The sequence below is a fragment of the Canis aureus genome, chromosome X (genome assembly GCF_053574225.1).
Source record: "Canis aureus isolate CA01 chromosome X, VMU_Caureus_v.1.0, whole genome shotgun sequence".
Lineage (NCBI taxonomy): Eukaryota > Metazoa > Chordata > Mammalia > Carnivora > Canidae > Canis > Canis aureus.
The window spans coordinates 72,209,482-72,234,780 of NC_135649.1; the positions used below are offsets into that span (position 1 = coordinate 72,209,482).

At 41.3% G+C, this 25,299-nt stretch overlaps 1 protein-coding gene across 1 annotated transcript in view; it reads right to left on the reverse strand.

Moving 5' to 3' along the window:
• AR (androgen receptor) overlaps nt 1–25,299 on the reverse strand; it is a 186,478-nt gene that overhangs the window by 12,015 nt on the left and 149,164 nt on the right. Inside the window, exons 3-4 of the mRNA XM_077889678.1 lie at nt 20,589–20,705; nt 1,172–1,459 (exon numbers count right to left, since the gene is read on the reverse strand). Coding sequence (XP_077745804.1) covers nt 1,172–1,459; nt 20,589–20,705 — 405 coding nt within the window. The remainder of the gene's footprint in view (nt 1–1,171; nt 1,460–20,588; nt 20,706–25,299) is intronic.

A 25,299-nucleotide genomic window follows, 5' to 3' on the forward strand; every position in this document is an offset into this window, starting at 1 on the left:
AATACAAATGAAACTGCTCTGTTCACTATCAATTTCCATCTGAATGGCAGCAATTCTTAGAAGGCAGGTTAATCTTTAACTCTGTAACAGGTTTAGGTTGCTGATGTTCCAAAAGAATCTTTGAGTCACAGAATTTTAGGATTAAGGCAACCCTTATAGAGTTTATGCTTCACTTGTCTCCAAACTGTGTTCTTTGAAGCCCTAAGATTCTGGAAGAGTGACCCAAGGCTTCTCTCAGGGTAGTGAGGGAGAGGTACTGGCTTAATTTTTTTTTTTTTTTAGAGGTACTGGCTTTAAATCAACCAGCTCCACTTGGATCTGTATACAATGTTTTTAAGAAATAAAGACTTTGGCTACTCAAGGAAAGTTTGTGAATCCTTGGAGAGAGGAGCTCTAAGGCTTCCTCAAGCTCTAATATTCTAATAATGCAACTTGTTCAAACAACAGATAGCCTTAGGGAGAGACTGAGTTCTCTATTACTGGAAGTAACCAAGCAGAAGTTAGACAAACACTTTGTATTTCTTTCATTATCACCTAATATTTCTTCCCACTATAATTCCCAAGGCAGTTTTAAAGAGCACTAAAAGAGTTTCTTGAGGCAAAATTTGACAACCATCAATTTAGGCCCAACTATTCCTCACATAGTATAGGTGAAGAAACTGAGACCCAGAAAAGGGAAGGGGTCACACAATAAGGCACCAGTAGAGCTAAGACTAGAATCTAAGTATTCTGACTCCCAACTTTTTCTTTCTACCATACTGTATTCTTTAGATCTCCCATGGTATGAGGGTAATACTGAAGACAGAATATCAGTCAGGCTCAAGACTATCTTTGCAGGTATACCTGTGTGTGCACATATAGAAGAGTACCTTAAAGCATAGAAGGGTATGTCCGTGTGATCTCTGATTATGGGGAAATGTGCTATGTCTGTGGCTTAAACATCCAAACGTGATCACTGTGTACTGATTTGAGGGACATGGGATACTCTATAATGCTGCTCTTCTCTTTGATTTATGAACTTCCTTATTTTTAAGGTGGGCATTATACCAATCTCTCCCCTTCATAGGGTTATGGTGAGGACTGCATAAGTTAAGACATGGTGCGGGCCCATAGGAACAATTCACTAAATACGCTCTCCCTTATCCCATGCCCACACTTCTGATTTCCTTACCCGGCAAGGCCTTGGCCCACTTGACCACATGTACAAGCTGCCTTTCACCCAATTCATTAAGGCTAGAGAGCAAGGCTGCAAAGGAGTCGGGCTGGTTGTTGTCATGTCCAGCACACACCACGCCTGGCTCGATGGCTTCAAGGACATTCAGAAAGATGGGCTGACACTCATAGCCTTCAATGTGTGACACCGTCAGCTTCTGGGTTGGCTCCTCAGTGGGGCTGGTGACATTGGAAGCCTCTCCTTCCTCTTGCAGTTTCAGATTCCCCAGTTTCTTTAGCTTCCGGGCTATTGGGAAGGAAAGGAAACTTGGATTCATTTATCAATGGCCAAACACACAAATCACCTACCCTGTGAGAAAGGTTGCCTAAGCTAAGAAAATAAGGATATTCCTTCTCTCTGGTCACAGAATCTAAACTCCTTAAGGACAAGTGCTCAGTTTAAACACTGGCTGAATGAATGATTTATCGTTCTAAAATCCTACTAAACCCAAACTGTCATATCTTGCTTTCTCCTCAGTCCCACCTTGGATTTAAGAAATGGGAATTTCCTCGTGTTACTTTTTCTACTGAATACAGATAATTGTCAGACATTATGCCCATAGTTGAACATACGCCATAACACACATACTGATCTTATTCTTTAGAAAAGGGGAGATTGAGAAGCTAAAGAGCTGAAATCCTCAATATTATCAAGGGAGTAACAGAATATCCCTGACTCTGTCTGTAAAATGGGAACCATACTAAGAGGCAGCTATGAGAAAGGATGATAGAAATCACATCTTTTAAAAACTATAATAATCCCAAACTTAAACATTAAGAATCATCCTCACCCTATCCGCCCCATTCTTGCACACGCACAATTTAGAGGTACCTGGGTATCCTGATATTTACTTTGTGTTATTTTCCCTAGCATTTATATTGGCAGAAATATAAATAATTGAAAAGGTCATAACTTTGAGGCCTAGCACAGGCAGTTGCACTAGGGAGAACCATAAACCACTTTATATCTAATCCCTTTAAAATAATAAATAAATAAATAAATAAATAAATAAATAAATAAATAAATAAAACAAAGAGATAAGTTTATTGCTCAATTTAAATGGATAATTACAACAAAATCTGTTGCTGATATGTTTCTGGGTCCTATAGAAAAAGATACTTTTCTGGAACTGATTTGCAGCTCTAATTAGAAAAATAAGTCCTGCAAACTCCAGTCATAGTGCAACTCAGTAAGTTAATGCAAAAATGGATCACATGTTGGATCAACAACTAGGATAGAGGAAGAGAAAATGGTGGTGTGTAAGAGGAGCACAGAGAACTCAGGACAAAGTAACAGGGGAGACTGGAAAATCAACCTGAGTGCAAGATGACACTGTTTAGCCACCATTTCTGTAGGGCTTGCACATTCTGTGATAAAGAGATATGCACACATGCTGTCAACTCCCACCTCCCACCTTCCATCAAGGGCATGGGATGGAAGGTATGGGCCCATCTACTACCAGATTTAGAGGCTTGGCCCCCAAAATATCATCTGGTGAACCCATGTCAGCAAGGGTTCCATAGACTGGCAGTGCCTCCTGGGTCTATTCCCTTGGTACAGTTTCTAAAGGTAGACCCCATCTTTCTCATCACTAGCAGTTTCTGGCCTTGAGCTCAGGAACTGAAAGACCATGTAGTTCCCCATTCCAGCCTGAAAGAGGACAGAGATGTAATTAGCCCTATGCCCAAAGCAACTAAGAAAAAGAAGGGTAACTATTTTCCAGGGTCTTCCATATGCCTCACTTCGTGAACACATTGCATCATTTAATTCCACAATGATTTTAGATCAGGAATAAATCCTATCCCTGTTTTACATGTGAATAAACTCAGGAAACACAGCTATCAAGAAAGAGAACCCAATATTCTAAACAAGTCTGTTCATTACAAAGGCTATGTTCTTTCTACTATATCATGCTGCCTCCTCAAGGTCTCTGAAGCCCTGAACCCTACTTCTAGCCAAACAGCAGAGCTGAGGAGTGGGGCTGGGGTTATATCTTCCCTGATTTCCATCCTCACCCTTGATTCCAAACTTCAGTAACTAGCATCAGATCCAGAAGACAAGAGGCAGGAAACTATGAACATACTCTAGTCATGTGCCCAAAGTAGAAACAGGTTTAGAGCATTATAGTGGCCTAAAAATTCACAGCATGACAAAGTAGAAAGGGTCTTTAGAAACCACCTCATCCAAGGGTCACAGATTCAATATACCTTCAGGGTGTACATAGATAATGCAGTGGTGTGTGCATGCGTGCATGTGTGTGTGTGTGTGTGTGTGTGTGTGTGTGTGTAGGTGAATGGCAGAAACTCTGGTGAACCAGAGTAAATGACTACTGGCCTTCCTGGCTTTGCCATACACATGCATGTGCACACACACATACACAGAACCCTAGAAGGCAACTGTGTAATATTTAAAAATTTTCCTGGAACTCATCTGTATTTCAAAGTTAAATTCAGTCCTTAGCTACCATTTTGGGACTTCTGACATTAATCCACCCTTTCAAGTCAAAGATGGGGATGTGGAGGCCAGAAAGAGTGAGGTCACCTAGTGGCAGAGCTAAGAGTAAAACCCTGGGGTTTTATTCCTTTTTTTTTTTTTTTTAAAGATTTTATTTATTTATGAGAGACACACAGAAAGAGAGGCAGAGACACAGGCAGAGGGAAAAGCAGGCTTTATGCAGGGAGCCTGATGTGGGACTCAATCCCAGGACTCCAGGATCACGCCCTGGGCTGAAGGCAGACGCTCGACTGCTGAGCCACCCAGGCATCCCTTATCCCTTTTTTAAAAAAGATTATTTATTTATTTATTTATTTATTTATTTATTTATTTATTTATTTATCTATTTATTTATTTATTCATGAGAAACACACAGAGGTAGAGATATTGAAAGAGGGAGAAGCAGGCTCCCCATGGGGAGCCCAATGTGGGATTCCATCCCAGGACCCCAGGATCACAACCTGAGCCAAAGGCAGATGCACAACCACTGAGCCACCCAGGTGCCCCGGGGGTTTCTATTCCTAACCCAGAGTTCCCTGTGCTACATCAGCTCTCTTTTAGTTAACTTGTTTTTTGTCTATCACAGTACTTACCTTTCTGAGCTCCTTCTAGATATACACTGTCCAACACACTAACTACTGGCCACATGTGGCTACTTTAATTTAAATTAATTAAAATTAAAGAAAATTAAGAATCTAATTCCTTAGTCTGACTGGCCACATTCAAGTGCTCAGCAATACAGACAGAACATTTCCATCATCTCAGAAAGTTCTATGGAATAATGCTGTGAATCTAGACTATTCTCTGGGGCAGTTGTCTCATTCGTCATGCCCTACTCATGCTATTGATAAAAAAGAAAAGAATCTAAATAAATTTTATACAGATGAATCCATGGGCTTTTCTGAAAGGTACGGGGACAAAGCAATTGGTGCTGGTGCAATCAGTGCAGTGCACTCTGTCACCTCGACTCTCCCACCAATGACTCAGATCTCACTGGGGTGATGACTCGTGGACCTAAGCAAATTCATTACAAGCAAAATCAATATGTGTAGAGACTGTGGGGAGAGTCCATCAACATGAAATCACTCCCCCTTTTCTGCATAGTGCTAATGAGAACTTTGCTGATATTTTCACATCCTCCTCCTCTAGATATATATGATACCAGCTTAAGGCAAAGAAGCTGCATTCACACTTGACTCTAGGACCCAGGTAATGTGCTGTCCCTGCAGTCACAGTGGCCCAAGCTGCACCAGGTGTTCTGGCCTCTCTGCCTGAAGAGGGTGACTATACTGGACGTAATTGAAATCAGATTCCATTCATTCTACCAGGGGATCCTCTGTTCTCTTTCTGCAGCAGAGGCCAGCATGTTGCTAGACTACTTGGAATGCTGGACAATGAGGCTTGCTAGTCTCAGCTGTTACTCAATGCCCAAGGCCTTGTTTTCTTCCATGAAGGCCACCCCCACACCCCTCTTTCCTCCTGCACCTGAGCCCCAGAGTCAGATCTAACTCTTTCATGTGAGGCACAGGCCTGTCAGTTCCTCTTATAGGAGAGACCCATTGGTTTACATAAAATGAGTGGTGAAACCAGGAGAAAAGGGAGTAAAGGTGGATAGTCTAAAGGTGTTTGAGTTGCTCTGCAGCTCTTCCCTGTCTTTCAGTCTCAGGTCAGATCAGTGACAACAAAGGGCCCCTGTCAAGTTCCTTCCCTTTCCCTACCTGTCCTCCCTCTTTAAGGGACCAGAGCACCTGACATGATGTCTGGATCCTGCTGCCTGGATCCTATGGAGAACTCACTTTTCAGCCTGGTGGCATTAGATTCCTTTGAGGGCTGTCTCTATAGTACCAGAGAAAGATTTTTCAATTCAGGTTCCATGGTGTATCCCTAAGGAGAGGTAGATGTGATTTATATGTAGCTTCTATAGCCACTGTGACCTTTAGGTACTATTCTAGCCTCATTTCTTGCCACCTCAAGATAAGAGGCCTTCTCATCCATGGACAGGGAAGAGGCAAGTGAGGTGAATCTCCCCAAGTTTTAGAAAACTTGAATCAGGGACACCTGGGTAGTTCATATTGTTAAGCATCTGCCTTTGGCTCAAGTCATCATCTCCAGGTCCTGGGATAGGGTCCCATGTCAGAACTCTCTCCCCCTTCTCCCTCTCCCTCTCTGCCTCCTCACTGCTGCCCCTCCTACCATGCTCATGTTCTCTCTGTCTCAAATGAATAAATAAAATCCTAAAAAAAAAGTAAACTTGAATCATTCTCCCTATGTCAAAGATGTTTCTCTTCTTCATATCTCACCTTAAAATTGGGAGCATAAAAGAATCGCTTTCTCTGGTAGGTGGACTGCTGAGATGGCAGCCAAGAGTCCTGATCCCTGGTTATTCACACATCTTCTTCCACTTAGTCAAACACTAATCTACTTGTGGCTGTGAAAGCACTGGATAGATGTAATTAAGGTCATAATTCAACTGAATTTTAAGGTTGGTTATCATCAATGGGCCTCGGCTAATCAGATGAACCCTTAAAAGGGACTGGGCTCTTTCTGGAAAGACATTTATGGAGTCAGGGGGTACTCAATATAAGGCAGATTCTCTGTCACTGGCTTGGAAGGTGGAGGGATCAATGTGCCAAGGAATGAGGACAGCCTCTAGGGGCTGAGAGCAGCCTCTGGATGGTAGCCAGAAAGAAAATGGGAACCTTAATCCTACAACTGCAAGGAACTGAATCCTGTCATAATCACATGAACTTGGACGAGAACCTTGAGCTCCAGATTAAAATGCAGGCTGGCCAATACCTTGATTTCATACTTGTGAAACCCTGACCTGAGAAACCAGTCAGGCTTTGTCAGACTTTTGACTTATAGAACTGTGAACTGATAAATAGGTACTGTTTAGAGTTGCCAAATTCGTGGTCATTTGTCATGCAGCAATAAAAAATAAATACAGTCCTCTTACAGAAGTGTGGCATTGGGCAAGATAACAGGCTTCAGAGTCAGATGATCTTAAGGTCAAATACAGCTATGTCAATTACTTGCTTAGTATCTTTGAACTCTTTGCTCTCACAGCTTTTCTGAGATTCCGTTTCCTCATTTGTAAAATGGGGGTTCCATCACCTAGTTCTTAGGACACTCATGAAAACTAAATGAGAGAGAATGCCTGGCACATAATGAGCCTCCCAAAATGATTCCTTCCCTCTCCATCCATTTCTAATGAGTAGAGAGTGAATGGTTTGCAGGTGACCAAATTCAGGCACAGGGAAGAAGGAACAGCAGGATTAAGAAAGCCAGATACAGCAGAGAAGAGAAGAGTAACACATTATAAAATGAAAAACAACGACTGAGTTTCTTCTGCACATAACTGCCTGTAAAACTGAATTCAGTTCTTAAGTGTAATTCTAAATGCTAAGTAAACATAAAGACATGTTTGCTGCAGGGCTGCAAATTCTTTGTGAAACCAGCCTAGGCCATACTTCTATGCACGTATAGGAGTAAGTGTGTCTGCACAGGTGCCTGGGTATTCCAGTGCTTAAATAAAGGGATCATGAACTCAAATATCTTCACTAGTCAGGCACATATGTAAATAAGTAAAACTGCCTAGCACACAAAAATAAGGTAGGCTGGGGACAGTGAAAGTGATTGATACCCTGGCTGGGGGCAGTCTACGACAATTTTCTAAACAAAGGCTGTGCTGGGCAAACAGAATGTTGTCAGTGAATACTGGCCTGGGGAAAGCTAGTTTGTGGCCTCTCGCTTACATCACCCTGGCAGACCATCTTTTCACCCACTGAGACTGTAGTCAGGGGATCTAATTGTGCAACTTCAGGCTTAGAAGATCAGATGGACATTGCATTGGGATCCAGGGGAGCTCAGTGTATGACCTTGGGAACATCTTTTTCCTTCTTTTGCACTTGGTTTTCTCATATGTGCATAAAAGGCAGTAGTGAAGAGCAAAGAACGTGGAGCCAGACCATCTGATGTAGAAAGCCTGGCTCTATACTTACTGGCTGTGTGACTTTGGATAAGACCTAGCCTCTCTGTGCCTCAATTTACTCACCTGTAAAATGGGGATATCATTAATACCTAAATAATGAAGTTTTTAATGAGGAATATATAGATACTGTGGCGGCACCTGTGAGTAAAGAGATGATTCTACACCACTAGAAGGACCCTCCAAGACTGAAGCATGATGAAAAAATGCACTGAACTTAAGGAGACACAATGGAATGAGGACATCAAAGTTCTAAAACATTATTTACAATTAAGGGCTTTTTATTATTGTGGTGGTTAATTCAGAGTCTTATGGGATACGTGACCTCTAACATATCTTTTGACTTCTCTTGTACTTCAGTTTTCTCATCTGTATATTGGCTCCAATCTCACCTGACTACAGCGTAGGACAATTATTAGGAAGAAATAAAATGATCTCAGTGAAAGTGTTATACTGGTAAAAGTATATGCCAATGGGCAGGCTATGATGCTTTCCAAGAGTGGATCTTTGTTTTCCAATAGTGGATCTTCCAATAGTGGATCAATAGTTCTGAAAAACTACTTAGGGTGGCAACGTATAAGAAGCATTGCCTCCCACCTTGGGCATCTGGTCTCAGGCCAGAGGTTGAGGGCCAACCTGACAGGTTTTGGAATCCTAAAAGAATAATAGGATCATCTCACAGGGTTGTTGTAATTTGCCCCAAGAGAAAGCATGCTAAGACAAAGGTGCTTAGAACTGAGTAAATTCTGTAAGTCAATAGATTATGCCTTTTGCTAGCTCCTAGGCCCCACACTGCTCTGTTTCATCCCCTTTATTGGAATCAGGTAAACTTCTTTCTGAATAAGATAACTGATGAAACATACAGAGTTTCCACAGGGATTGAAATCAATTAGGAGTGAGAATCAGAATTATAAGACCCCCAGACATCATCTCTACTATGAAAGTGGAGCCTCAAGAGGTCTACAAATTCCACTAGGGCCCCCAAGAGGATGCAAAGTGAGTGTAAGCATCTGGCTTCTTCTTTCAAATCAGAATGCCAGTGCTTTATTCCGTATCTACATTTGGGCCTCTTCATCAGATTTTGAAGAAAAGGTTACATTGCCAAGAAAATGCTTGAGGGCCCCAGCTCTTATCTATCCCTTCCTCTCCCATTCAAACCAATCCCTGTTTTAAAGAGGAGTAGACTGAAGGCCAAAGCCGTTTTGCCCCAGGTCACACAGCTAGATAGTAGCAGATCACAAAACAGACACAAGTATCCTGACTTCCAGTTGGAGATGAGTGGGGAAGAAGTAGGACAGGGACAAAAGACAGGGAACAGAGCCAGTCTCTGGCAAGCATGGAATGAAAGATGAGTAAGGGGTGCATACAAATATAAGTGTACACTAATAAGTATAGGCCAAACTTTCTCAGGCAAGACGCCCTCTTGGTCCTCTCCCCCATGCCTCCATTCTCCTCCCGGTCCCATTTCTGAGTCAGAGAAATAGCCTGCAAAAGGAATATCAAATTTTATCTTTCAAGGTTTATTGTTGGACTATTTAGTCTAATGGTTTTTAGTTCATGGAGGGGTAAACGTAATTAATAATAAAATGATATGCAATGCTGCATAGCCTTGCCAAAGCAAAGGATCTGGCAGAAACTATTTCCAAGTCTCTTTATGACTAGTGAGCCAAAAGAAAGGGGGTCACTGTCCAGATGCCATCCTGGGTGAGGGGCACAGAGTCATTACCAAAAATCTGCTCATGTGAAATTGTAGAGCCTGGAAACGCTTTCACATACCAGGCTTTTCCACTGGAAAAAGTAACTACATGAATTTAGAGCATACATGCTTTTACAATTACATTTAAACTGACATTAAAAACAAATGTGAAACAGCCCAAGCTGAACAGGTCAGCATGACCTGGAAAGCAAACGAGAAAAAAAAAAAAAAAAGAAAAAGTAAAAAAGGCTCAAAGTTAACAGCATTAATTCTGTCAGTCTGTTGTAAATAAGAAAATACCACTGATATATTATTAGTGGCTTTATTAAGGAAAATTCACTAGCAGAAATATGCAACTTTCAAACAAATAGAAAGCAGTTAAAAAATAAACTACATTAGCCTTTCAATCCACATTAGGGAACCTCTTGTTGGCCTGGAGATTAAAATTCTGTCCCAAGGAGTGGGAAACTCCCCTCCCTCCTGAAGTCCTTCTTTGGCTTTTCTCCAGAATGTTGCTGAGTCAGGAGAAAGAAAGAGAGAGAGAGAGAGAGAGAGAGAGAGTAGGTGGAGACAGGAGAAAGAAGAGGGTGGAAATGCAGGCTCCAGGCAAGCCACAGACAGTGCTCTGACTCTCATATTTGTCTGCCTCTAGTCTCAGGACTCCACATCCACCAGAAGGAAACTGGATTCAACATGGAGCCTTTGGGGCAGAGACCAAGAACAGTAAGATATTACCAACTCCAAGCACTTCTCCTCTTAGAATAATGCAAAGTTTGAGGCTGGCTTGAGAGAAGAACAAGACCTCATACCTGATGGAGAGGCAAGTGGATGAGGAGTACTGGGGTACTGTGGGGGAACTAAGGCTAGAAGTAAGGGGTGGAGTCTGATCTACTTTCCCCCTTCATTCTAACCTAACTCTGGGAAACTAGGGGTGGTAGAAAGGGAGGTGGGCGGGGGGTAGGGGTGACTGGGTGATGGGCACTGAGGGGGGCACTTGATGGGATGAGCACTGGGTGTTATTCTATTTGTTGGTAAATTGAACACCAATAAAAAAATAAATTTATAAAAAAAAAAAAACAGGAAATAAGAGAAGTTGGCGCTGGTTTTTTTTTTTTCAATTTTGAGTTCCTCCCTCTTTATGAAAGGGCTAAGAGTATGTGTTTCTACAAACAGAATCGCCTTGACTTTGGGAATAAGGCAAAAATAACTTACTCTGGTCTCTTGTTCTGTTTGGAGAGAGGGGCCAGCTGGCTTCTTAGGGCTGCTCCTCCAGGAGAAGCAGAAATCTGGTCCTTGTTCACTGCACTTATGTGGATCAACTACTGCCTTCAATCTAGGTGATGGGGCCTGAGGTTAAAATCTAGGTCCTTGGCAATGGTCCAGCAAAATGGAGGTAAGGGAAAACTCACAAGTTGAAAAGCAAGTAAAAATGGCCACAGAAGCTGCAGATAGGCATAGTGGCTTCCTGTTCCAGGTAGCACTTGGAGTCCCATCAGCAAAGCTTCTTCCTGGCAGCACACTGTAGAAAGCCAGCAATCAAGCCAGAGCTTCACTTCATCCAACCACCTGAGTGCCATCACATATGATCAAGAATAATCAAAGGGCACAGTGCTAATGCCAAGTCGTATTACAGAAACTGACAACTGTGATAGTACTGCATGAATGATAATTGATTATTCTAGAGCTAGTCCTCACAACATCCCTGTGAGGTAGGGAAATGATTGGTCCCACTGTGGGGAGTCGTTAACCAAGAGGGCGGCCCCCAGCTCCAATGTTGACATCTGCAATTGAGGAGCAAACACTTGACACCCTAAGTCTCATGTTCCAAGGTGTTTTCAAGTTATCCATTGGAACCCACTAGAATCCTTTTTCTGAATGAAGCTGGTCAGCCTTCCTTCAGTGTCTGGTTGTTTTGAGATGTTTGCATTTGCCAACCCGGAATTTTTCTAATATGAAAATAAAGAGACAGGGTGAAATGTGGCAACTTAAAGATGGCTTGTACCCAGCAGTCTCCATAATCAGATGCCTGAGTGAGGTCCTCTGATTTAAGAGGCAGCATGCAAAACTGGGCAAAGGGGGTGGCTGCCATTTTAGACTGGGGCTTCTTTTCTCTTTTCCTACCTCCCTGTAAGACAGGCAATGGGGAGAAAATGGAAAATTCTTTCCTTAGATTTGTTTTCTTCCTCCTTTCTTTTCTGCCTTATTGACAAATATACTAAGGAGCTTATGTATATGCTTGTGTGTGCCTCCTTGTACACAGCGGGCAATAATTAGTTTGTGGGGGTGGGGGATGTGGAGGAAAAGAAGAAGGTAGAATTTAACAGTCTCATTACAGCTACTCAGAGCCCAGCAGAGCCTCCCTATTTGGTCTTCTGAATTTCTTGCAGCAGCGAAAAAATCCCATGATATTAAGAGCATTATTACTCAGCCTGGAGATGGGAATGCTTCGAAACTAATGTCTCTGTGCCTAACAGCTCACTAATCAAAGTGTCTATGCCTCATTTTCCACCCTGGGAAGAGTCCTCAGTCCCACTGTGGCCAGCATGACACACCACCCTGTGCAGGCCTGGGCTGGTGACCTTTTTATCTTGGTCAAGATCCAGATTTTCTTCTTAGTTCCAGTCCAAGTTTTGTGCAGGTGATTTCTTCAGGATTTGTGCTTACATTTTTAAAACTGCTGGCTGCTAGAAGGCTGAAATATCCCTCAACAATCAATTTTCACTTCAACCACAGAACCATTGGTCCAATGGTGTACTCAGCAGGGGAAAGAAACCCATTTCTATGCCTGGCTTAAGAGATCTAAAAAGTACAGCTAAGATTGAGTAGACTGAGGAAAGTGGAACCTGATTTTAGAAAAGGTGATCCAGAGTAGTGATGCCATTTTGTTTACTTCTAAATACTTGTTGTCATGGAAACCTTTTCAATAAAAGACAATCTGAAGGCTCTACTGATTTCTGGGTGGCCATGTACTTTTCCCCTTAGTTCTATTCCATATACACATGATCTCAAAGGATGTGCAAAATGCTCTAAAAAAGCATCTTGCTCAAGTAAATTGTATGTATAGGTTGAGTTCAATAAGAAACTATTTTAAACACTTTTTTATCTTAAGGCTACATCCTATAATTTGTAAAAACAGGTGGCTATCTTTTTAAATCAAAAGTTTTCAAACAAGCAGTTATTTCAAATAATTTGTTTCTGAATTGTTATATTTAGAAAATACTTGCCTTTGTATATATGACCTATTGTGTTCTGTGTACTCTTAGCTTTCTGCCTACTGCCTTTGAAAAATATTGCCTATGACATCATTTTACTCTCTCAAGAGCAACTGAGGGATTTTAGAGCACTTACAGCAAAAGTAAACAACAATAAAATCTTTCTGCTCCTATTACACTTTAAAAACTCAAGCATTTTAAGTGGAAATTTTACAAGTAAGATACTCATTCAAGTACCAGACACGGGTATCATCAATTTTCATGACTTGAAAAAATTATTTACTTCTAACCATAGTTCTCTAAAAGCAAAGACTCAAAGATAGACTACAACATATATGTGCTGTCCCAGATAATTTGGTTTGAAGGAATTATGAGACATAGACTCTGGTTTCTCTACATACAAGTTCTCTTGGGAACTATAATTAGAGAGAAGTATATACCCTCTTCCCTCCAATGTGTCACCAAATATGTATGTAATCAACAGGAGCACGGTGATCTAGACTACAGAGAACAGATTTCAGAGTTGATTCGAAGGTGATACTGAGAACAAAGAACCAGGGAACTAGTACCAAAAGCTACACTGTAATAACAGTGGTGACTGGGAGCACATAGGCTAATTCTCATTGATAAAAGGAGTGGAGGGTACAGTGATAAACGTTCTGTGCCTACTATGTACCAGTTTTTTTTTAAACAAACTTACAACATTTCTGTAAGGACAGTTTTATTATTCCCATGGTACAGTTGGGAGAAAGTTAGGTTCGAAAATATCTACTGATTTGTCCAAGGCCATTAAGATAGTAAGTGGCAGAGCCAGGACTAGAAATGAGTCCTGTCTATATCTGAGTGCCTTACACTATTTCCACTATATTACAGGATCTCTCAAAACAAAACCATGCAAAAGAAAGAAAAACAGAGGTTGTAAGTACTGAGTCACACGTTGTGCATATTGATATCAAAGTCTGTAGGGCAATTCTGCTTCTTAGTTATGCAGACGTGTAGGAGCACTCCGGTCTCTGAGAATTGTGTGTGGGAGCAGTATCCTTCTTAGAATTGAGACCTACAATTTGTATCTCCAACCTGGAGACTTTTAGGGCTCTAATTAGAGTCAAAGGAGAAGGGAGAAGTTCCCAGTGACTGAGTTCCACATTATTGATTCTTTATGATACTCTGCAGCTGCTGAACAGGGGGTAGAGGGGAATGAATCACTGGGTGCAAAGTGAGACTCAAATTCTACAACTCTGTGATTTCTAGGCCTCTTACTTTATCAAAGAGGTTATGTGGTAGCACCATAATGAAGGTCTGGGTAGATGTTGAAATGCTGGTTAGAGAGTGCACAAAAGGATTATTAAAATTTTTAGGAAATAATATCTGGATATTCTTCACCAAAATATTTAGTGATAATTCTGTACAATGCTGGAAATCCTTATATTTGTCAGAAATAACTGGTCTAGCATCTATCTTTCTTGAGTCAGGAATTTCTACCTGTGGCCATTAGATGACTTTGACAATAATGCTACTTTGGCCTGGATTACATCCTGACCTTTATGTATGACAATAATGTTACAGACCCCACATGGTTTACTTCAGTGATTTTAAAGGCCTCTAGTGCATCCTCTTGAGACGTGGTGAGGATGGTCTACCTTTGGTCATGAAGCCATTTATGATTGATTATCCTGGTGAGCAATGGCATACATATCTACAAAATGGAAGAACTGGGCTAGAGGTATTGTCTGCCTATCTGTACCCAAGTTTTCCAAAGTTTATTCCACAAAACAGTGCTTAACAGGTATTAAATGAAAAAAAGTGCTTCTGTGGTTGAATTAAATCTAGGAATCCTGAGTTACCAAGCTCCTCATGTTACTTTATTGCAGTACTTGCCAAAGTCTGTGTTATGCTAACATACAATAAATCTTCCTGAACAGAACCATAATATGTAGGTTTACACAAATTATTTGACCATAAAAATCATTTTTCATGGACCATGTCATGGAACTAATTTTCTCAGAACCCATGCCAGGAAACACTAGGCTAGACAAAGGCAAGAAGTTTGTTTAGGGGACAGACTTATGTACATACATGGCTAGTACTTGCAGGTATCAATCTTAATGGAGGCAACTAACCCCAGGAATCAAGGCTGTAATCTTAGGTGTTAAGCAAAATTTAGTGCTAGACTTTTTTCCCCCTCCCTCTCTCCCTGGCCTACTATGTATTTTTCTAAAGTTTAGGTCTTCCCCTCTACCACACTCATGCTGCCAGTAATTGTCTTAAAAAGACCAAATGTAAAAATGCAAAAAATGATATATGAATATGTCTAGCCCATGTCATAGATCCTTCACTGCCTGAAATCCAAACATTTTAGCCATAATAACTAAGTCTGTTTTCCATGCAGTTTTAACTTACCTTTCCCATTTCCCCAAATCTGGTCATTTTAATGACTTGCCATTCCTCAAACCCTCCATACATGTTTACTTATGTCTCTGTGCCTTTATTCTAACTGTGCCCTGTGCGTTGAATGCCCCCTTCCCTTCTGTCTCACTCAACTTCTTCCCAGTCATTTCCTCTTTATCCTTTAAGATTAAGATGTATTCATTATCACTGTCTGTCTCCTAATGTTTAACCTTTTGAGGTCAAGGATTTCATTTTATTCATCACTGCTCCCCCACAATGCCTACCAGAGTGTCTGGTGCATAGTTGGTACTCAATAGATATTCGCCAAATGAATAAATAGATGAGTGAATGGATGGAAAGATAAAAGGACTAGCTAGTTGACTGGTTGGAAGGATGAACAGATAAATACATGGATGGATAAATGCTATGAAACTCGTCTCCTGAAGAATCATGCTGTGAATAGTGTTTCAGCATTGGAATCACCCTCTTGCATCTGGACATGTGTGGACATGTGATCCAAAAGTACCAATGCAGGGCTGCTCTTGAGCATGGAGAATGGTAAAAGAGCTGGCATCAAGACAGTCTTCAACACTGGAAACCACAAGGATATTCATAGCATCCATGGTGATATCAGATCGTGGCCATGGGCTCTCTGAGCCATCCTCCCAACTAAAGAATCCTGGAGGTTAAAACCTGCAGATCTGGGGCAGCCCCGGTGGCTCAGCGGTTTAGCGCGGCCTTCAGCCCAGGGCCTGATCCTGGAGACCCGGGATTGGGTCCCATGTCGGGCTCCCTGCATGGAGCCCGCTTCTCCCTCTGTCTGTGTCTCTGCTTCTCTGTCTCTAATAAATAAATAAAATCTTAAAAAAAAAAAACCCTGCAGATATGCTAACAGTTTTGAGTCTCAGGTGTAAAGCTCAGTCTCGTAGTAGGACAGAGATTTCTCAAATATGTTAAAGTAAACCACTGAGGAAAATGCTGAACATTTTAAACTCTCACATGTTCTAGGTTTCTTTTCCTTTTCTGGGGTTTGGCTGCTACATGAAATTCCTGAAAGGCCTACCATCTTCCATGGTCCAGGAAAGGCAAGAGTAAAAGCAGGGACTAATGTCATTTATTAAAAGCTAAGAACTCAAGAGTTGCTTAATGCAAAAATAAAACAAACAAACAAACAAACAAACAAATAAATAAATGTTTGGGGAGTAATAGGAGGGAAAGTGAGAAGGAGGAAAAGGTTAGAAGAGAAGATGACAGCTCAGGGCAATTCTTTCTTTCTTATTACATCTTGGAAACTGGAAGTATATCCTTGGGAAATACAGAGAAAAGTGAGAGATGGCTGTGCACTTATTAAAATTATAGGCTGTTGAAAAAGCCATAGTTAATTCACCAGACGGAAGGTCCTTTTTTGGATATATTTGTAAGTGTGTTTTTACATTAAAATTAGGCAAGGGGTGGTATATATATACAATGGAATATTATTCTGCCATTAGAAACGACAAATACCACCATTTGCTTCAACGTGGATGGAACTGGAGGGTATTATGCTAAGTGAAGTAAGTCAATTGGAGAAGGGCAACCATTATATGGTCTCTTTCATCTGGGGAATATAAAAAATAGTGAAAGGGAATAAAAGGGAAAGGAGAGAAAATGAGTGGGAAATATCAGTGAGGGTGACAGAACATGAGAGACTCCTAACTCTGGGAAATGAACAAGGGGTAGTGGAAAGGAGGAGGGCGGGGGGATGGGTGACTGGGTGACGGGCACTGAGGGGGGCACTTGACGGGATGAGCACTGGGTGTTATGCTATATGCTGGCAAATCGAACTCCAATAAAAAAACATACAAAAAGAAAGAAAGAAAGAAAGAAAGAAAGAAAGAAAGAAAGAAAGAAAGAAAGAAAGAAAGAAAGAAAGAATTAGGCAAGAGGTTCAGATTCCTGAAGCAATTAGCAATGTGTTTTTCAAAAGCAGCCAGAAATGAACTGTGTATAAAGAAAGGCCTATCCCTGTTGTGAATGGGCAGTTCATAGCCTGAAGGTAGTCTGTAAGTGATCCACTCCGAGACTCCAACCACCCTTAGAAACACCAAAAAACACCAAGAGCTGCTAAGAAAACAAGCAGTGAGCATGTAGATAGGGCTAGAAGCACAAAGGTAAAAAGTTCTGTGTTTTAAATATCTCTGAGTTAAGGTGATCCCATCACCCAACAGTAGACGGAACACTACAGACGAAGCCAGTTAGAAATCTTGAGGCCTCAACACTAAGCAAGCATCAGCTGTAGAGTACCAGTTCTTAGAGAACTAAGATACAAGGATAACCCTTCTGCCCTCTACTCCCTCAATAATCTGTGCATCCAGTCTACTTTTAGACACATAATATATCTTACTTCATTGTAACTGAGATAGCTAAAATTATTATGCAAGTCAAAACCCTCAATTCTAGACTGTTTAAACTTCTGAAGGCAGTGGATACATAATCAAAAGAAAGCTGGTAAGCTTTTTCTGTGACTTTAGACCCAGAATCACAAAATGAGTGTCAGAAAGGTCCTTGGTAAATCTCACTGTCCCAATTTTATGATGGAAAATTGCCATTTTAGAATATATTATACTGTTTTGAGTGACAGAAAGAATAAAACAAAATTATAAGAATTCTCCTTCGGTATGATCAGAATGTCTATGTTAAACCCAAATCTTATGAAAAGGGAAGTCTACTACTAGAAGAAGTACATTCTTCTAATGTAGAAGGGCCACTCTACATTTATGTTTTCTTTCCATTGTTTTGAGTAAAGGTGTGATGTACACTGAATTTGCAAGTTAATCATAAACTTGAGAAGGGTTTGCAGCAGAGAATCGGGAAATGTGGAGATAAGTTTAGCAAAATGAAAAAGTTTGTTTTTCAAACAATGGTTTTTAAGTGGGCATATACTTGGGATGCTATTGACATGGTACTTGAATACAATATATGATTCCCTTAACTACTAGAATCAGCTTCTTTAAGTTTGAGGTGATCAAGAGTGATTTCTGGTGATGTTCTCCCTGCCTGTTAGAATAGTTAAATATTATAGGGCACGCAAGTAACTCAGTGCAAAAGCCAACTGGGAAGTGCTTTAACAGCTTACCATTTAAATTACTAGTGACTTCACTGTCATAGTAAGCCCTCACATTTGTCTAGCACTTTGTCATTTACTAAGGATGTTCATGTTCATCATGCCTCTGTGAAAGTGATATCACTAAATTATAAATGAAGAAATTGAGGCTTAGAAGGGGCACAGTAAATAATGGATCTGGGCCTTTAACTTAGATCTGTCTGACTCCAAAGGCAAGGCCACATACACAGTATCAAGAATCGTTGTATCTTGTAGACATTTCTTCAAGTTTGCCAGCCTGAGCTCTATTGCCCAGTATGGTGCCTTTGTACACAATTGACATTCAATAAATATCACAGAAGTGAAACTGAAACAAAAGCCATTCACAGTGCTTCTCACCTTCTTTTCATTGTGTTGACTAAGCCCATTTAAACTTGAGCATTCTATCCAATAAATCAATTTGAAAACCTACTGTACCACTCTCTCCATGAAATTAAGTGACAGATTTATGCTGGACTAATATATGAAGTAGTGAAATTATTCCTTTTGAAAAGGGGTTCACTATAACCATGTCATGAGTGTTTTATAATGGAAGATATTGGGGCACCTGGGTTTCTCAGTGGTTGAGCATCTGCCTCTGGCACAGGTCATGATCTGGGGGTCCTGGGATCCAGTCCTGGATCAGGCTCCCTGCTAGGAGCCTGCTTCTCCCTCTGCCTATGTCTCTGCCTCTCTCTGCGTGTCTCTCATGAATAAATAAAATCTTGTTTTTTAAAAAAGAAAGATGTTGGCTAAAACGTGAAACTAATTTTTAAGATTTGAACTCAAACTTTATAAGGACTTTTTTGTTTTACCATAAATCTTCACCTATGTTAAAGCAGGCTTATAATTCATATCAACAGATGGAAAGCCGAGGGGCTTCTGTACCTGGGAGCCCCCATCACTAAATAATTGAGGGCTAAATAATTGAGACCTGAGTGCATCAGAACTCTCACCATAGGGTTGTAATATTCATATGAAGAAAACTCCCTCCTATCAGTCCCTTGTCACCTTTCTTGGCTTCCCTTCTGCATTTCACCCCAGTCCTCCTCCTTCCTCCCAACAGTAGACCATAATTGTAGGATTTCTCCATAGTACACCAAGCAAATAAGAGCATGGTTGGTCTTTGAGTCAGAAATTTGAGTCTCATTTAATGCGGCTGCCTGGGAAACTACTCACAGAGCATCTGCCTGCAAGGTCTGGGAGTACTAGACACTACTTGAGATGGCTCTGTTGCAACTGTCTCAAATTGAACCTGAGTCAATTCATCTGTAGTACTTTGGTCTGTTTAAAGACTATTATTGCCCTGTAAGGAGGGGCAGACACAGTTATCAGCATGAATACCCACACAGAGTTAGGAAACAAGTTTGTTTCTGTAACCATGTACACAGGCAGACAAGGTACTGAGCACCCTAAAAAAACCAGAGATGCACAAGTGCTCTAAATTAGCCTTGAGAAAATAAATAAATAAATAAATAAATAAATAAATAAATAAGCCTTGAGATGTGGAGGAGAAATGGCAGGATTCCAGGAACTCAGGTTTTCCAGGCTGATAATGAATAATCAGTTAGGAGGCTATAGTTTCAAACATTCAGAAAAGGGCTTTTTTCAAGTTCCATTTTCAAATCAAAGTAGACTGATGAGCCTGCTTTTCTCATGAAAGATGCCTCTTTTTGGAAGCTGCAAGAAACACCCTGCCACTGAGCAGATGTGAACATGAAGAAGTGAGGAATTTGGAAGGGGAAAATACACAAGTAAGCCAAGCCTTTCTGGAATGGTGACAGTGCTCACGGTAGACACAGGGTAGGGGACAGAGAGCTTATGATGAATGGCTGCCCTCAAAAAAGCTGTATCTTCCCTCTGTCAAGCTATTGTGCTCCTGAAAAAATGCTTTTGGAAGTTATCAATGGATTTGCAAAGAAAAGAAAATGATTAAAAGGCCTGCTCAACCCTGGGGAGAGATGCGATAGGAAACTGGTTCTGCTTGGCAGCCTAGTCATAGCCTCCAAAGAGAAGCAGCTTCTCATTCCAGGTGGCCTGCCCTACAATATAGAAATAGTTAACTGAGATTATTCCTGGGTGTTCAGGGCCAGCCTGTGCCTGGGTCATCCTGCACCTGTGATTATTCTGGATTCTGTAGTTCTTTCATCCTAGCTATCATTCAACACATAAGGCCAGTATCACTGTGTCCTCTGGGGACTCCAGAGTCCACTCCACACTCACTCACCACCCCCTGATGGGTCCTGATCCCTGCTTCACACCTTCTGTTCCTATGCTGAGCCCCAGAGTGGGGTGTGACATGCTTAAGGATAAAGAAAGCCATTAGCTGGGTGATGGCCACATAGGATATGAAGGAGTCAGTCTGTATCTAGAGCAGAGCTGGCCACCTCAGAAGTACCAAAGAGGAAAATCTGGTTTAAAGAGAGAATGAGAGAATGAAAGAGGGAGAGGGAGGAGAAGGAGGAAAAGTATCATACCTCCCAGAGTCATCCCTGCTTCATAGCATTTCCGGAGGCGACAAGATGGACAATTTTTCCTTCGGAATTTATCGATGGTACAATCATTTCTGCTGGCACACAGGTACTTCTGTTTCCCTGGAAGAACAAACAGAATAGGAGATGCCCCATTAATGCACTTCCAGACTCTCTCTCCTTTAGTACTTCTAGGCAGAAAGGGCATAAGGATATATCCTGCCAGATGACAGAAGTGAACAGAGAATGGCCATTAACAATTTGATCACACAGAATCACACCACCTGGGTTAATTCGATGCTTTTTTGTTTGGTTTTCATAGGTGTTTTTATAGAGATGCACAACTGAGGTCCTGCTGATACTTCCTTTATAAGGACCACTCACTGGTTTTTAAAAATAAGATATTCTACCTGTACTAAAAGCCATGAATGTCCATGGGAAAGTGATCAATGACAGAAATTACTGCTCCCTTAGCATAACACAGCAGAGACTTGGACTTAGGCAATGTTTCTAACTCCTGACCTCTGTAATCATGCAAAGGATCATACTCAAGCTAAGATGGTGCCTGTTTTTCACAATAAAATTATGGGTAAGAATTCTATGAAAGAGAACTCCACAAGATTTCTCATTGTTTTTAAATTGTTAGTGATTTAGAGGGAAGGGCAAGATGGCAGAAGAGTAGGGGTCATCAACTCATCTGGTCCCACAAACTTACCTAGATAACTTTCAAAACAATCTGAACACCTACGAATTCGACCTGAGCTTTAAAGAGAGAACAGCTGGAATGCTACAGAGAAAAGTTTTAGATTCTAACAAGGTAAGAAGGCAAAAAAAAAAATTAAAAAGAATAAGGTGGGGGAGGGGAAGTGCAACTAGCAGGGCTAAAGCAGAGCGGCAAAAGCCTCCAGGCAGGAAAGCCCAGCCCTGGAGAAGCGGGAACTTTAAAAATCCATGCCGGAGTTTTCTCTGACATAAAAGTGCTTAGCAGGGAACCTGGGCAGAATCGCAGGAGGGACAGTGAAGATTCCCTCAAGATTCCTGGAGGGGCACCGGGGGTAAGCTCACTGCAAAGCGCAGTCCCATCATGGTAAAGGGCTGGAGCACCACCGCCCTTGGGGCATCTGGGAGAAGCCAGTTAAGTGGGCCAGCTCTGGAGCTGCCTTTACCCTAGAGCCAGGCAATGGACCGGAGGTGGCTGTACTCCATTTCCTTCGGGAGAGGCAGTCCCCGGGAGTGTGGGTCAAGCAGCCCAGCTCCCCGGATCCCAGGGCGCCCAAGCAGACAAAGCCAGAGATCCTTTGTTCCCCCTAGGACAGGCAGAAGTGTGGAGGGCACAGAAAAGTGAGAACTCTCCTGCCACTGGGCACCCGGGGAGGCTGTGCAGATCAGTGCACCTGCGCCTGCCCCCAGGAGCATCTAAGGCCAGTGCAGACTGGGAGACTGCGGCTAGTTACTTGCCGGGAGCTCAACTCCAGAGCTGAAAATCTGGCCACTGGCCATTTTTGTTTTTCCTCGTGCCTGGGAGAGGCAAGGCCTCTAGGGAACAAAGGCCTCACAGGATAAACCGCTCACACTGAGCCTGGCACCTGGCAAGGGGCAGGGCATCTCAAGCCAGGCACAGATACCTGAGAATCAGCACAGCAGACCCCTCCCCCAGAAGACCAGCTGGAAGAACAAGGGAAAAGCAAGTTTACTGAACAAGCAGTGCTGGAAAGCTCCAGGACCGAGGGAAAATAGTATATAGAACTAGAGGTTCCTTTTTTCACCTTTTTTTTCCATTATGACTCATTTTTATATCAAACTAAAAATTCCCAGTATTTTTTTTTCCCAGTATTTTTTTCTTTTCCCACCTTAACTACAATATTTTACCAACTCTTCATTTATGTTTTTTCCTTTTTGACTTTCATATCTCTACAATTACATGTCTTAGATATATTTTTCACTTCTGGATTCCCTTCAACGTATTCAATTTAATTTGGTAGATATAAGAGACATGTGTATTTGCTTTTTATTTTTTTCTGCCTCAGTTTGTTTTACAACGGTGGAAATTAGTACCTTCTAAAACACGACCAACATACACCCAGAACCAAGTAGAATACAGTGTTGGTTCATTCTCTCTTCCTTCCAATTTTTCCCCCCTCTTTTATCTTGTTTATGTTTCTGTGGTCTATGTTGGGGCTTTCTAGAAGTACTGCTGGTTTATATAAATTTGGGATTGAACATCTTCTAACATACAGAACAAAATACACTCAGAACCAAGAGGATCACCCTCTAGGACCCCTCAGGTAGATTACATTCTTTCTTCTCTACCACTTCACATCCCCCCATTTTTTTCTTTTTTCTTTACTTTTTTTTCTTTTTTCTTCTTCTTTGTTTTTGGCTTTTTATTTTTACTACTTTGTTTTAAAATTTGTTTTTCACTGTAGTGGTCCTTTTGTTTTATTTTGTTCTGTTCTTCTTTTTCTTTTATTTTCTGGTCTCTGACCTCTTCGGAATCATTTAGGGAGTATCTTACTTAGGTCGTGGATATTTTTGACTCAGCTCACTCATATAGCCACTCTGCACTGGACAAAATGACCACAAAAGAAAGAACCAGAAACAATACTCTCTGCCACAGAGTTACAGAATTTGGATTTAAATACAATGTCAGAAATTCAATTCAGAAGTACAATTATAAAGCTACTGGTGGCTCTGTAAAAAATGAATAAAGCACTGTAGAGACTTTATAGACAGAGTTGAGTGCTCATTTCTGGGTCCCTATTCTGTTCCATTGATCTATCTACCTGTTTTTGTGCCAGTACCATACTGTCTTGATGATAAAGAAGATGTGGTGTATATATATATATATTTATACACACACACACACACACACACACACACACAATGGAATATTACTCAGCCATCAGAAAGAATGAAGACCCACCATTTGCTCTGACGTGGATGGAACTGGAGGGTATAATGCTGAGTGAAATAAACCAATCGGAAGAAAATCATCATATGGTTTCACTCATATGTGGAATATAAGAAATAGTGAAAGGGGTTTTAAGGGAAAGGAGGGGAACTGAGTGGGAAAAATTAGAGAGGGAGACAAATCATGAGAGACTCCTAACTCTGGGAAACAAAAGGTTTCAGAAGGGGAGGTGGACAGGGTGTTGGGGTAACTGGGTAACAGGCACTGAGGAGAGCACTTGATGGGATGAGCATTGCGTGTTATACTATATGTTGGCAAATCGGACTTAAATAAAAACAAATGTAACAAAATTAAAAAATTAAAAAATAAATTGTTACTGGTTACATCCCCAATCCTACAGGTTATAAAAATCAAATGGAGATAAAGCTCACTCTTTGTGAAGTGAATCACACCAGGTGAAAGGAAGTCTTCTGCAGCCAGCAGAAGAAAAACAATTGCTGTCATGCATGTCTGTGGAGTTTTTACAGATACACAGACACATACTCACACATGTACACACATGCTCAGACCCAGAGATTCTCAGGATCACAGCTGCTCAAGAAAGGCATGAAGGTCCACTCAAATCACTGATTTTACTCAATATTTTGCCTCCATGCTCCTAACACAGGCCTGGCATACAGGTATACAGCAGGCCCTCAATAAACACTGATGAAATGAATACACTAGTGGAACAGGGATATCCACAAGCACACAGAGTCAGCACCAGATGTAAGCAGACACACACACCCTGCTGCTCTGAAACATGCAGAACTTCTCATGCTTGGGCCCTGTGACAGACTAGGCTTGTGCATCCCCTTGCTCCACCCCTTTTTCTATTCAAGTCCCTCTTATTTACTGCTGCACTTTAGTTTATGGGAGACAGTGGGATTATAGGGAGACTTCTTTTGGCAGAGGAGGCATATCTGTGGTAGGGAAAAGGAAGAAAAATTGAAGAGCAATTGCTGTTGGGTAAACAGGGAGAAAAACACATACATTTAGCTATAGCTTGTCTCTTCTCTCCCTTTTCAGCCTAACATGTACAGATGAAGCACGGAAAACACACGGATTATAGTAGGCTATTTTATGTAGGAGATTCAGTAGTAGCCAGGTCAGCAAAACCTTTGTTTTTCTCCCTTCCTCTCTTCCTTCCTCCTTTTCTCCCTTCCTCACCCTGCTCCTTCCCCTCTCGTTCCCTTCTCTTTGTCAAAGAATTCCAAAATGCTAGGCTTAAAGAACTGTTAAAAACCATACAACATAACCTTTTCATTCCAAGAATGAGTTCTGGGACAGTGACTTGCCTGTAGAACACTCAATTGGAGCCCATGATGGAAGAATATTACTACTTAATAGGTACCTAGTATGAACTAAGCCTCTGTTGGCAAGTTTACACATGTCATTTAAATTAATAATCTCAGCAGTGTTTTGAGGCAGACACTACTATTACTTTTACTTAACAGACAAGAAAACCAAGGCCTCTAAGCCAGTACTCCTTCTACCATCCCACAAGATTTTTTAAAGATTTTATTTATTTATTTATTTATTTATTTATTTATTTATTTATGAGAGACACAGAGAGGCAGAGACATAGGCAGAGGGAGAAGCAGGCTTCCTGCAGGGAGTCTGATGTAGGACTCGATCCCAGGACCTTGGGATCAAGACTTGAGCCGAAGGTAGACACTCAACAACTGAGCCACCCAGGTGCCCCAATACCACAGGATTTTACTTTTATAAACAGAACACATAATTTACTAACAGTCTTTTTTTTAA